This window comes from Piliocolobus tephrosceles, chromosome 9 (genome assembly GCF_002776525.5).
Source record: "Piliocolobus tephrosceles isolate RC106 chromosome 9, ASM277652v3, whole genome shotgun sequence".
NCBI classification, from domain to species: Eukaryota; Metazoa; Chordata; class Mammalia; order Primates; family Cercopithecidae; genus Piliocolobus; species Piliocolobus tephrosceles.
Window position 1 is genome coordinate 69,444,877 of NC_045442.1, and position 12,130 is coordinate 69,457,006.

Here is a 12,130-nt window from a genome sequence, read left to right on the forward strand (position 1 = left end):
AGACAAGAAAATACTACTTATCCAAAAATATTTCTCTCAGAATATACAGTTCTGAGACTAAGTCAATATTATACTAGTAGTCATGATTCCAGAAGAGTAGTTTTTAAAAGAAACTACTGGTCAAAGACAGACTAGCCTACATTTTCTCTGATAAAACAGATAAAACTGTACGCATTTTTTAAGTGTCTGATAACATCACAAAGAAAACTGGTGGAGAAACAAACACATTGGTGGCTTCTTTAATAAATTTTGATTGAATACACTTCAAAGTCACTAAAATGGCCAGAACCAGACTTAGCTATAACCTATCCAACAGTGGTCACATATGTTTTTAAAAAGATGCTGGCCGGGCACGGTGGCTCAAGCCTGTAATCCCAGCACTTTGGGAGGCCGAGACGAGCGGATCACGAGGTCAGGAGATCGAGGCCATCCTGGCTAACACGGTGAAACCCCATCTCTACTAAAAAATACAAAAAACTAGCTGAGCGAGGTGGCGGGCGCCTGTAGTCCCAGCTACTCCGGAGGCTGAGGCAGGAGACTGGCGTGAACCCGGGAGGCGGAGCTTGCAGTGAACTGAGATCCGGCCACTGCACTCCAGCCCCGGGCGACAGAGCGAGACTCCGTCTCAAAAAAAAAGATGCTAACAGAAAAGGAATTCATGAGAAATAAATCAAAAGGAAGTAAAGTTATGGGCACGTTTTGTTAATGATCAGACATTTGTAAACTACAGAAAAGCATGCCCTCGTCTGACAATGAGCTGTTCAATTCCAGTATCAAACAGAGTCCAAGCTTGTAGGTGTATGCACTGGAGGATCACATGACCCAATATAATCAAATATTCAAATCAATCACCTCCATTTGCATTTTTTCTGGCCCCCCATTAGTCACTTACAGACAGTAAATGATTATCAGTATACTCCTAAAATGAAGATGAAGACCCACATTTTGATGTTTTTCCCTTAAGTAAGTCTCTATCCCGCCTTCCACTCTAGGAAAGGATACTATCTTAGTGCACTTGTGCTCCTATAACAAAGTAATAGAGGACTGGATAATTTATATAAAAAAAAATGTATTTCACACAGTTCTAGAGGCTGGGTAGTCCAAGATTCAAGGCACCTGCGAGTTCAATTGTCTAGTGAGGACTGCTCTCCTTTTCCAAGATGGCACCTTGTTGCTGCATCCTCCAGAGGGAAAGAATGCTATGTCCTCACCTGGTGAAGGTGAAAGGCCAAGAGAGCTAGGGGTTGCACAAAGCCTCTTTCATAAGGGCCTTAAATCCCATTCCTGTAGGCCCGACCTCTTAATACTATCACACTGGCCATTAAATTTCACCACCTAAATTTTGGAGGGACACATTCCAATAATAGCAGATGCTAAGAAACTAACTTCTTAATAGTTCAACATGACTTAGTTCCAAAAACGAAAGATGCATATTAAATTTTGACAATGCTATTATTTTTTCAGTTACGAGAACCAGTAAACTGAGAAGATAAACTCATAATGCAGCAATTATAAATATTTCTCTTAGGGACATGCAAAACACATGAGATAACAGTATGCCATTAATCCATGTAGATAACACCAGTAATTTTTTTTATATAACCGGATATTCTGGTCACATTATTTGAACAAGCATGGCAGAGATAGTAGAATATCTTTAGCTATTCTGCTTTGGTAAACTATTTCTGCTTGTCTTACCTACTGCTGTATTAACAATATTAAAGGCAGACTGCCTGGGAATCTGATTTTTAAAATAAATGAAAAGTAATGCAGTATTTGAAAAGGAAGACTGTTTCCAAAGTAGAGAACATGAGAATAAGAAGTAAATAGGCAAGAAAATAAAGAAGAAAATGAAACAAGGAAAGTGGTATGGGCAGAAAGAGACTGTAAAAAGCTTCATATAAAAAGCAAACCGGGCCAGGCGCAGTGGCTCACGCCTGTAATCCCAGCACTTTGGGAGGCCGAGGCAGGCGGATCACGAGGTCAGGAGATCGAGACCATCCTGGCTAACATGGTGAAACCCTGTCCCTACTGAAAATACAAAAAAAATTAGCCGGGCATGGTGGTGGGCGCCTGTAGTCCCAGCTACATGGGAGGCTGAGGCAGGAGAATGGCATGAACCCGGGAGGCAGAGCTTGCAGTGAGCCGAGATTGTGCCACTGCACCCCAGCCAGGGTGACAGAGCAAGACTCCGTCTCAAAAAAAAGCAAACTGAATTTGATGAGAAACGAGTTGTTGTAAATTCCTTTAGTTCAAAGGAAGAGGCAGGGATGACAGACACGAACATACCAAATTGAATATAATAAACCAAACTGAAAGTAACACTAAAAACAGTCCTTTAATTTATTGTCACAGTAGAAACTATAGTATCAGGCCAGGTACAGTGGCTCTTGCCTGTAACCCCACCACTTTGGGAGGCTGGAGGGGGTGGATTGCTTGAGCTCAGGAGGTCGAAACCAGCCTGGGCAACATGGCAAAACCCTGTCTCTACAAAAAATACAAAAATTAGCTGCTTGTGGTGGCACGTGCCTGTAGTCCCAGCTACCCGGGAGACTGAGGTAGGAGGATCACCTTAGCTTGGGAGGTTGAGGCTGTAGTGAGCTGTGATTGTGCCACTGCACTCCAGCCTGGGCAATAGCAGAGTGAGATCCTGTCACAAAAAAAATTTTAAAAATACAGAAAAGGAAAGAAAAGAAAGAAAAAAACTATAATATCACAGGCACTATAGGAAAAACATTACTTAGAATAGAAATACATTTTTAGCCAGACGTAGTGGCTCATGCCTGTAATTCTAGCACTTTCGGAGGCTGAGGTGGACGGATCACTTGAGGGCAAGAGCTGGAAACCACCCTGACATGGTGAAACCTCATCTCTACTAAAAATACAAAAATTAGCCAGGCATGGTGGTAGGCACCTGTAATCCCAGTTACTTGGGAGGCTGAGGCAGGAGAATCACTTGAACCCAGGAGGCAGAGGTTGCAGTGAGCCAAGTTGCGCCACTGCACTCCAGCCTGGGTAACAGAGTGAGACTCCATGTCAAAAAAAGGGAAAAAAAGAAAAAGAAATACATTTTTATGGTTCATCCATTAAACTGAGAGAGACATGTAATTCAAAAATTCTTGCACTTCACAAGAACACTCAATGGATCAAAACTTAATTTGTAAGGGAGAATTATGTTTAAAATGCACATACTTAGAAGTTAATGTCCCACCTCTGAGGCAGTGTGGTACACTCATAGCTGAGTGAGCTCCAGAGATGTCTGGAGAATCTACTGCTTGCTGCAGTTATCTTATTAACTTACAAGACAGTGATGCAAGTGACCAGAAGGGTGAACATTCAATTTCCACATGAAGCAAATTGAATTTTATATGTAAGACATTTTCTATTACTGACCCCCACCCCCCTAAAAAAAAAAAAATCACAGCTTTAAAAAAAAGCATGATATCTTTGGCAGATACGGATATATTCAACAAATCAGGGTTGGGAACCAACAATCTGAAAACTAAAGGAAGTCCTTAAGAACTATAAGGACAACATTGATGTCGAAATGCATATAACCTATCAGATTTTACATGAAAATATCAACAAAGCATTTCAACAGGTAGGCCCAAAGTGGTAAAAGAAACAGATGAAACTAATCAAGCAGTGATGTGGCATCAATATAAATCCACTAAGCATTTCTCTGACTTTTTTGTTTGAAGAAAATTTAAAATACATGCCATCCTTCCTCCCTCACCCCCACCATTTCACACCCAAATTGCTATAAGTTTTAAAGTCTGGCAAAACCAAGAGCTGGCAAGGATATGAAGAAATGGGAACTCTCATACAATGCTGGTGAGAGTATAAATACACGCTCTGGAAAACAATCTGGCCACATCTGGTAAGCAAGATGAGAAACCAAATACCCTATGATTTCTTATACCCTAAGAGAAACTCTTGCACATGAGTACATGGTCACAAAAATTTCAACAAGGATGTATCAAACCTCATTTGATAAAGCAAAAAATTGGATAAAATATAAATGTACATCCATCCCCAGAAGAATGAATAAATAATGTTATACAATACCACATTAGCAGTAAGATGAATGTGATCAACATAGATAAATTTACTAAACATATTAGGTTAAAAAAAGGTTGTAGAAAGATACATAGGGTGTGATGCACTATTCACGTAAAATTTAAAAACACAATACAATGGACAATATATATGATAGCGTATAAAAAGATGACAGGATACACATCAAGTTCAGAACAGTCATTAGCTCTAAAGAAGGGAAGGTGCACAAGAAGCCTTTGAACACATCTGTGATATTTGACTATTAACAATAGAAAATAATCTGGGTTGGGGGAGCCTAAAAACTCTTATGCTAGCATTCATGCTATTATTTTTACCACTTATAGGATATAATGTGATTAAGAAATTTCAGTCATTTTACTTATAAGTAATTTGCATGAAAGGAAAAGTCAGTAAGAACTAGCCCAAAACTGTGATAAAAGAGGGAAAAAAGTTAACAAGGAGATAAAAAGTAGCTGAGAAAGAATGAATATTGCCCCTAAGACTAAACACAGTGAAATCAGGATTAAATAATATTCAAGACCATTTTGATGAGAATATAATCGTTTTAAACAAAACACATAGAGTAATCTAAATAACGTTTATTAACCACCACCACACATTTGGGAGGCTGAGGTGGGATGTTTTCTTTTTTGCTTTTTGTTTTTTGAAATGGGGGTCTCACTCTGTTGCCCAGGTTGCAGTGCAGTGGCGTGATCACGGCTCACTCCAGCCTTGACTCCTGGGCTCAAGTGATCCTACCATGATATGGTTTGGCTCTGTGTTCACACCCAAATATCACCTTGAATTGTAATAATCCCCACCTATCAAGGGTGGGACAAGGAAGAGATAACTGAATCATGGGGGCAGTTCCCCCATGCTGTTCTTGTGATAGTGAGTTCTCATGAGGTAGGATGCTTTTATAAGCACCTGGCATTTCCCCTGCTGGCACTCATTCTCTCTCCTGCCACCCTGTGAAGAAGTGCTTTCCGCCATGATTGTGAGTTTCCGAAGACATCCCTAGCTATGCGGAACTGTGAGTCAATTAAACTTCTTTTTAAAAATAAATTACGCAGTCTTGGGTATTTCTTCATAGCAGTGTGAGTACGTCCCACCTCAGGCTCCCAAATGGCTAGGACTACAAGTAAGCGCCACCACACCCAGCTAAGTTTTCATTTTTTTGTAGAGTCAGGGACTTGCTATGCTGCCCAGGATGGTCTTGAACTCCTAGCCTCAAGGGATCCTTTCCACCTAGCCTCCCAAAGTGCTGGGAATATAGGCATGAGCCACCATGCCAGCCCTATTTTGTTAAATGGAACCTATCCAGTTGATGAAGCCAGAAATTCTGATCAAGTACATCATCAATTCTATTCTACTCCAATAAGTAGCTTGATAATCTATCCACTATCACCTCTTACTTAAATATTTCCAACAGCCTCCTCCCTGGTTCTTTGTCCCTTGGCCCCAACCCAATCTCCATTTGGCAGCCAGAATGGTATTTCTAAAAGGAAAAATCATAAATTCCCCTTACAAACTTTTTTTTTTTTTTTTTTTTTTTGACACAGAGTCTTGCTCTGTCGACCAGGCTGGAGTGCAGTGGCCGGATCTCAGCTCACTGCAAGCTCCGCCTCCCGGGTTTACGCCATTCTCCTGCGTCAGCCTCCCAAGTAGCTTGGGACTACAGGTGCCCGCCACCTCGCCCGGCTAGTTTTTTTGTATTTTTTAGTAGAGATGGGGTTTCACAGTGTTAGCCAGGATGGTCTCGATCTCCTGACCTCGTGATCCACCCGTCTCAGCCTCCCAAAGTGCTGGGATTACAGGCTTGAGCCACCGCACCCGGCCACAAACTTTTTAATAGCTCCACATTGCACTCAGGACAGTTCAATCTCTTCCACATGGCTTACAAAGCTCTCCAAGAGATGGCTTCTGCTTACCTCTCTAGTCTCAGCTCTCACTACTCTCATAAAGCCAAACCCCCATATCCACCTGATGCATTCACCTCTTGCAAGAGGTGAATTAAGCCATACAAACTAGATGTTAGTTATCTCAATATGATATGCTCTCTCCTTTTGACCTTTCTACATGTTCCCTCTGTCTGGAACACTTCTCCCACACCCATTCCTCTCCCCCTCTCCCCCATTTTTCTGACTAATTCCTTATCCATTGGATCTCAATTTTTTTTTTTTTTGAGACGGAGTCTGGCTCTGTTGCCCAGGCTGGAGTGCAGTGGCCTGATCTTAGCTCACTGCAAGCTCCGCCTCCCAGGTTTACACCATTCTCCTGCCTCAGCCTCCTGAGTAGCTGGGACTACAGGCGACCACCACCACGCCCGGCTAGTTTTTTGTATTTTTTAGTAGAGATGGGGTTTCACCGTGTTAGCCAGGATGGTCTCGATCTCCTGACCTCGTGATCCGCCCGTCTCGGCCTCCCAAAGTGCTGGGATTACAGGCTTGAGCCACCACGCCCGGCCGGATCTCAATTTTTTTAATGTCATATTTTCCAGGAATTCTTCCTTTACATCTCTTACGAGGTTCAGCAATAGGTTTCTTTTGACGTGCTCATATGGTGGTATCCTGAATTTCTCTCATCGGAGCACTCATCTTACTATACTGTAAGAATGTTAAGCTGGGCGCGGTGGCTCAAGCCTGTAATCCCAGCACTTTGGGAGGCCGAGACAGGAGGATCACGAGGTCAGGAGATCGAGACCATCCTGGCTAACACGGTGAAACTCCATCTCTACTAAAAAACACAAAAAACTAGCCAGGCGAGGTGGCCGGCACCTACAATCTCAGCTACTCGGGAGGCTGAGGCAGGAGAATGGCGTAAACCCGGGAGGCGGAGCTTGCAGTGAGCTGAGATCCGGCCACTGCACTCCAGCCTGGGAGACTGAGCGAGACTCTGCCTCAAAAAAAAAAAGAATGTTAAATACCCTAATGGCAAGGGTAGTGTATGTCTTGTTCATTATGTGTCCTCAGTACCTAACATAATAGCTGGCACATATTATTTAATATCTATTAAATGTGTTTTAAACCTGAAGCCAATTTTAAAAATAAGGTTATAATCTTATCAAAAGTGTTATAATGTATAATATTAGTAGAAACTGAAAATAAAATTTGCAAATTTGTACATTTTTGGAAGTTCAAATTAATGGAATTATATTCCAGCTTAACATAAATTTTATTTACTATTATACCATGTTTAGTCTTTACCAACAGATACCTTCATCTCAAATAAAGGGAGATGAGCAAGAAAATATTTTGATAAACTGATTTTTCTTGCTGAGAAAATCAATTACAGCCAGGCACGGTAGCTCAAGCCTGTAATCCCAGCACTTTGGGAGGCCGAGACGGGTGGATCACGAGGTCAGGAGATCGAGACCATCCTGGCTAACACGGTGAAACCCCATCTCTACTAAAAAATACAAAAAACTAGCCGCGCGAGGTGGCGGGCATCTGTAGTCCCAGCTACTGGGGAAGCTGAGGCAGGAGAATGGCGTAAACCCGGGAGGCGGAGCTTGCGGTGAGCTGAGATCCGGCCACTGCACTCTAGCCCGGGCGACAGAGCGAGACTCTGTCTCCAAAAAAAAAAAAAAAAAGAAAGACAGAAAATCAATTACAGTATGAAGACAGAGACAACATATTTTATTTCTGCAGCTGACAATGACAGGAGATAGCAGTGTTAATAAGTCACAAACTTTGAAAAAGTGAGGGATGGCAGAAGTAAATTATCATGAAAGTAACTGTAACTTAAAAAGAGGACTTTGCCAAAAAATAGGTAAGAAAGTAGGAACACTTTAAACATATGTGGATACCCAAAACATCTTGGCTTTTAATTATTTAACATACAAACTTTGACTATCGACTCCCTTATAGCTTTACATACAAAGCTTACAAATAGTATTAGGTGTTCTGAATAAAAATATTTGGTAAAATGATAGTTTCTTTTCTTTACACACTAAAATTTCCTACTTAAGTTAGCCTCTATCAATACAAGATTTCAGAGTAACAAACTAGAAGCCTACCCATAACTATTAAGCCCTAAGAGAAAGGGAAGGTGATTCTTTAGTCTTCAAAGGCTATGAAACAAACTACAATTTAAAATCTTAAAATGCAAAAGTCTTTTTTATACTAACATTGTCTTAATGGACTCAACAGAGAAGCTAGGTGATGGTATTTTATAGAATGGAAGAATGATCTTACCTGGAAGATTACCCTTTGAGATGGTATCTGTATCCAAATTGTAGGTATCCTGGAGACGTAACAGAGCTTTGGCTGCCCCAACCTGATCTTCATCATTAGGAAAGTACTGTCTCTGGATGGTTAGGTTAGAGATAAAGCCTTGAAATAGATAAATAAAAGAAAAAAAGACTGTAAAACCTCATTAACTTCCCATAAAGAGACTTAATAAGGACTGTTCAAAATCTATTTTATTATTTTCTACCATACCACGAAAAGTTCTACATACTCAACAAGAAAAACTTAAATACACTGAATGAGACTTGGCATACTTCTAACTTGTTTAATCTTATAAAAGCCTAATATTGTTTAAGAACTGTAATGGTGTTACATAAATTATATCTGTATTACCAGGTAAAGATCACCTAACATAATAGTTATGAGTTTTTAGTTATATAACATAGCAAGAAAACAAAAGTGCATCCACTAAGTTTGGGAAATGAACACATTTATGGGTCTGAAAATGAGATTCATTGACAATCAATTATACTTCCAGATAACAGATGGTAAGTAAAATGTGTGCTCTTAAAGTTGTTTTCTTCTTCCATGTATTACACATTATATAAATATGTAAATATATAAAGTTTGGTAGAATTCTTCAAGGACAAGGAAGAGATATTAATTATATATTTAAGATCAACAGCTAAGCTAGTTTACTAAAATATATTTAGATCAGTTTAATTATTAAACATGGTGTTGATCCACTAAAATTTACAATATATAAAGCTAATCTTAAAGAGGATTTACATGAAGTATAGCAAAAATCAAACTAACAAACCAATTACTGATAACTATATAACCCCAAGGAGAATGGATGCTAAACACTGCTTAAGAAACAAAAAAAGTGGTTTAAAATTTTAATATAAGTATCATTACTTGTGAATAAAAATTAGGTATGAGACTTCCCTCTTGTACTGATTAACTTATAATCAACTATATGGTTTTTTTGTGAGACAGAGTCTCACTCTGTCATCCAGGCTGGAGTGCAGTGGCACGATCTCAGCTCACTGCAACCTCCACCTCCCAGGTTCAAGCAATTATCATGCCTCAGCCTCCCAAGGAGCTGGGATTACAGGCATGTGCCACCACACCCGATTAATTTTTGTATTTTTAGTAGAGAGAGGGTTTCACCGTGTTGCCCAGGCTGGTCTCCAACTCCTGGCCTCAAACGATCCACCTGCCTTGGCCTCCCAAAGTGCTGGGATTACAGGCGTGAGCAACTGTGTCCAGCTGACTAAGTATTTTGAACAGCAAGACACCAGGCTTTTTTTTTTTTGAGATGCAGTCTTGCTCTGTCACCCAGGCTGGAGTGCAGTGGCACAATCTCGGCTCACGGCAACTTCTGACTCCCGAGTTCAAGTGATTCTCCTGCCTCAGCCTCCCGAGTAGCTGGGATTAAAGGTGCCCACCAACATGCCCGGCTAACTTTTATATTTTTAATAGAGACGGGGTTTCACCATGTTGGCTGAGCTGCTCTTGAATTCCTGACCTCAAGTGATGTGCCAGCCTCAGCCTCCCCAACTACTGGGATTACAGGTCTGAGCCACCGTGCCTGGCTGAAACCTGGCATTTTTATGTAAATGAAAATGTACAAATGAACAAATAACTAGAAGAGGGCTAGAGTTTATATCAAGCATATTTTTATGCTGTTTTGTCTCTTTTTAGAGACAGAGTCTTGCCATGTTGTCCAGGCTGACGTGCAGTGGCTCTTTATTGGTGTAATTTCATTATTAGATCAGCATGGGAGTTTTGACCTGCTCTGTTTCCAACAATATTTTTAGTTTTATGACCAACTCTCAGTCACAATTTCTTCTTCTTTTTTTTTTCCTGAGAGGGAGTCTCACTCTGTCGCCCAGGCTGGAGTGCAGTGGCCGGATCTCAGCTCACTGCAAGCTCCGCCTCCCGGGTTTTCGCCATTCTCCAGCCTCAGCCTCCCAAGTAGCTGGGACTTGGGAGGTGCCCGCCACCACGCTCGGCTAGTTTTTTGTATTTTTTAGTAGAGATGGGGTTTCACCGTGTTAGCCAGGATGGTCTCGATCTCCTGACCTCATGATCCTCCTGTCTTGACCTCCCAAAGTGCTGGGATTACAGGCTTGAGCCACCGCGCCCGGCCTCAGTCGCAATTTCTATAGGGAATTTCATTAGCAAATTTTACAAATTTTATAGAATGCTATAATATTTCTTATGCTACAAACAAAATTCTAAGAAAAATTAAAAATATATAGCATTATAGCATTATAGAATGACTACTACAGATTAAAACAACAAAGTCCCAAGGTTCACATTATAAAAAACTTAGTTCATTACTTGAGAATAAATATGTGGATTTCCTTTAAAAAATGTGTTCAGGGGCCAGGAACCAGGGCTCACGTGTGTAATCCCAAGCACTGTGCGAAGCTGAGGTGGAAGGATCACATGAGGCCAAGAATTTGAGATCAGCCTGGGCAACATAGCAAGACCTTGTTTCTACAAAAGAAAAATTTTTTAATTGGCCCAGCGTGGTGGTCTATGCCTGAAGTGCCAGCTACTGAGGAGGCTGAGGTGGGAGGATTGTTTGAGCTCAGGAGTTCAAAGCTGCAGTGAACCATGATTGTGCCACTGTATTCCAGCCTGGGCAACAGTGAGACCCTGTCTCCAAACAAAAAAAAAAAAGTTCCCAAGGTGTTATATAGTACAGAAAATAATCACAGACACTTCCCTCTCACAGTAAAGAAGTATTCACAAGTACTTGCCATATTTTTTGTTTCAAGGTTTCCTGACCCCTGTGCATAACAGTCACTGCTTACAAACACTGGTAATTACCCTTGGAGTATTTTATCTACATAAGTAGCTCAGCTCTTTTCCCTCTCTTTTCCTTTTTTTTTGGGGGGGGGGGCATAATCCCTTTACCTCCTTACTGAAGTCCAGATTTAGTCTTCCACGTCTGTTAACATTTCAACACTCCAACTACGATTGTATCACTTATTCACTATTACGGTTTGCAGCCTCAGTTTGATTTTCTTTTTTTTTTTTGAGACGGAGTCTTGCTCTGTGGCCCAGGCCGGAGTACAGTGGCCAGATCTCAGCTCACTGCAAGCTCTGCCTCCCGGGTTTACGCCATTCTCCTGCCTCAGCCTCCGGAGTAGCTGGGACTACAGGCGCCCGCCACCTCGCCCAGCTAGTTTTTTGTATTTTTAGTAGAGACGGGGTTTCACCGTGTTAGCCAGGATGGTCTCGATCTCCTGACCTCGTGATCCGCCCGTCTCAGCCTCCCAAAGTGCTGGGATTACAGGCTTGAGCCACCGCACCCGGCCAAGTTTGATTTTCTACATTGAGCAAACTACTTCTTTTTTTTTTTTTTTGAGACGGAGTCTCGCTCTGTCGCCCAGGCTGGAGTGCAGTGGCCAGATCTCAGCTCAATGCAAGCTCTGCCTCCCGGGTTTATGCCATTCTCCTGCCTCAGCCTCCCGAGTAGCTGGGACTACAGGCGCCCGCCACCTTGCCCGGCTAGTTTATTTTTTTGTATTTTTTAGTAGAGACGGGGTTTCACCGTGTTAGCCAGGATGGTCTCGATCTCCTGACCTCATGATCCGCCCGTCTGGGCCTCCCTAAGTGCTGGGATTACAGGCTTGAGCCACCGCGCCCGGCCAAGTTTGATTTTCTACATTGAGCAAACTACTTCTAAACTTCAAAATACTAGCTAGAACACAGCTATATTTCTCTTTATAGTAACACTCCCAACATTTTTTAAAATTGATTGCAGATACACACTTTTTTAAAATTTGAAGATGATAAATTAAAATAAAAATGATTACCCTCAGAAATGAAGCTATATGCCAAATAATCTACTCACTTTTGCA

At 41.4% G+C, this 12,130-nt stretch overlaps 1 protein-coding gene across 4 annotated transcripts in view; it reads right to left on the reverse strand.

Moving 5' to 3' along the window:
- P4HA1 (prolyl 4-hydroxylase subunit alpha 1) overlaps positions 1 to 12,130 on the reverse strand; it is an 89,822-nt gene that overhangs the window by 58,921 nt on the left and 18,771 nt on the right. For all 4 annotated transcript variants that reach the window (XM_023204976.1, XM_023204978.1, XM_023204977.1 and 1 more), the window contains exon 5: positions 8,256 to 8,393. In XM_023204976.1, coding sequence (XP_023060744.1) covers positions 8,256 to 8,393 — 138 coding nt within the window. The remainder of the gene's footprint in view (positions 1 to 8,255; positions 8,394 to 12,130) is intronic.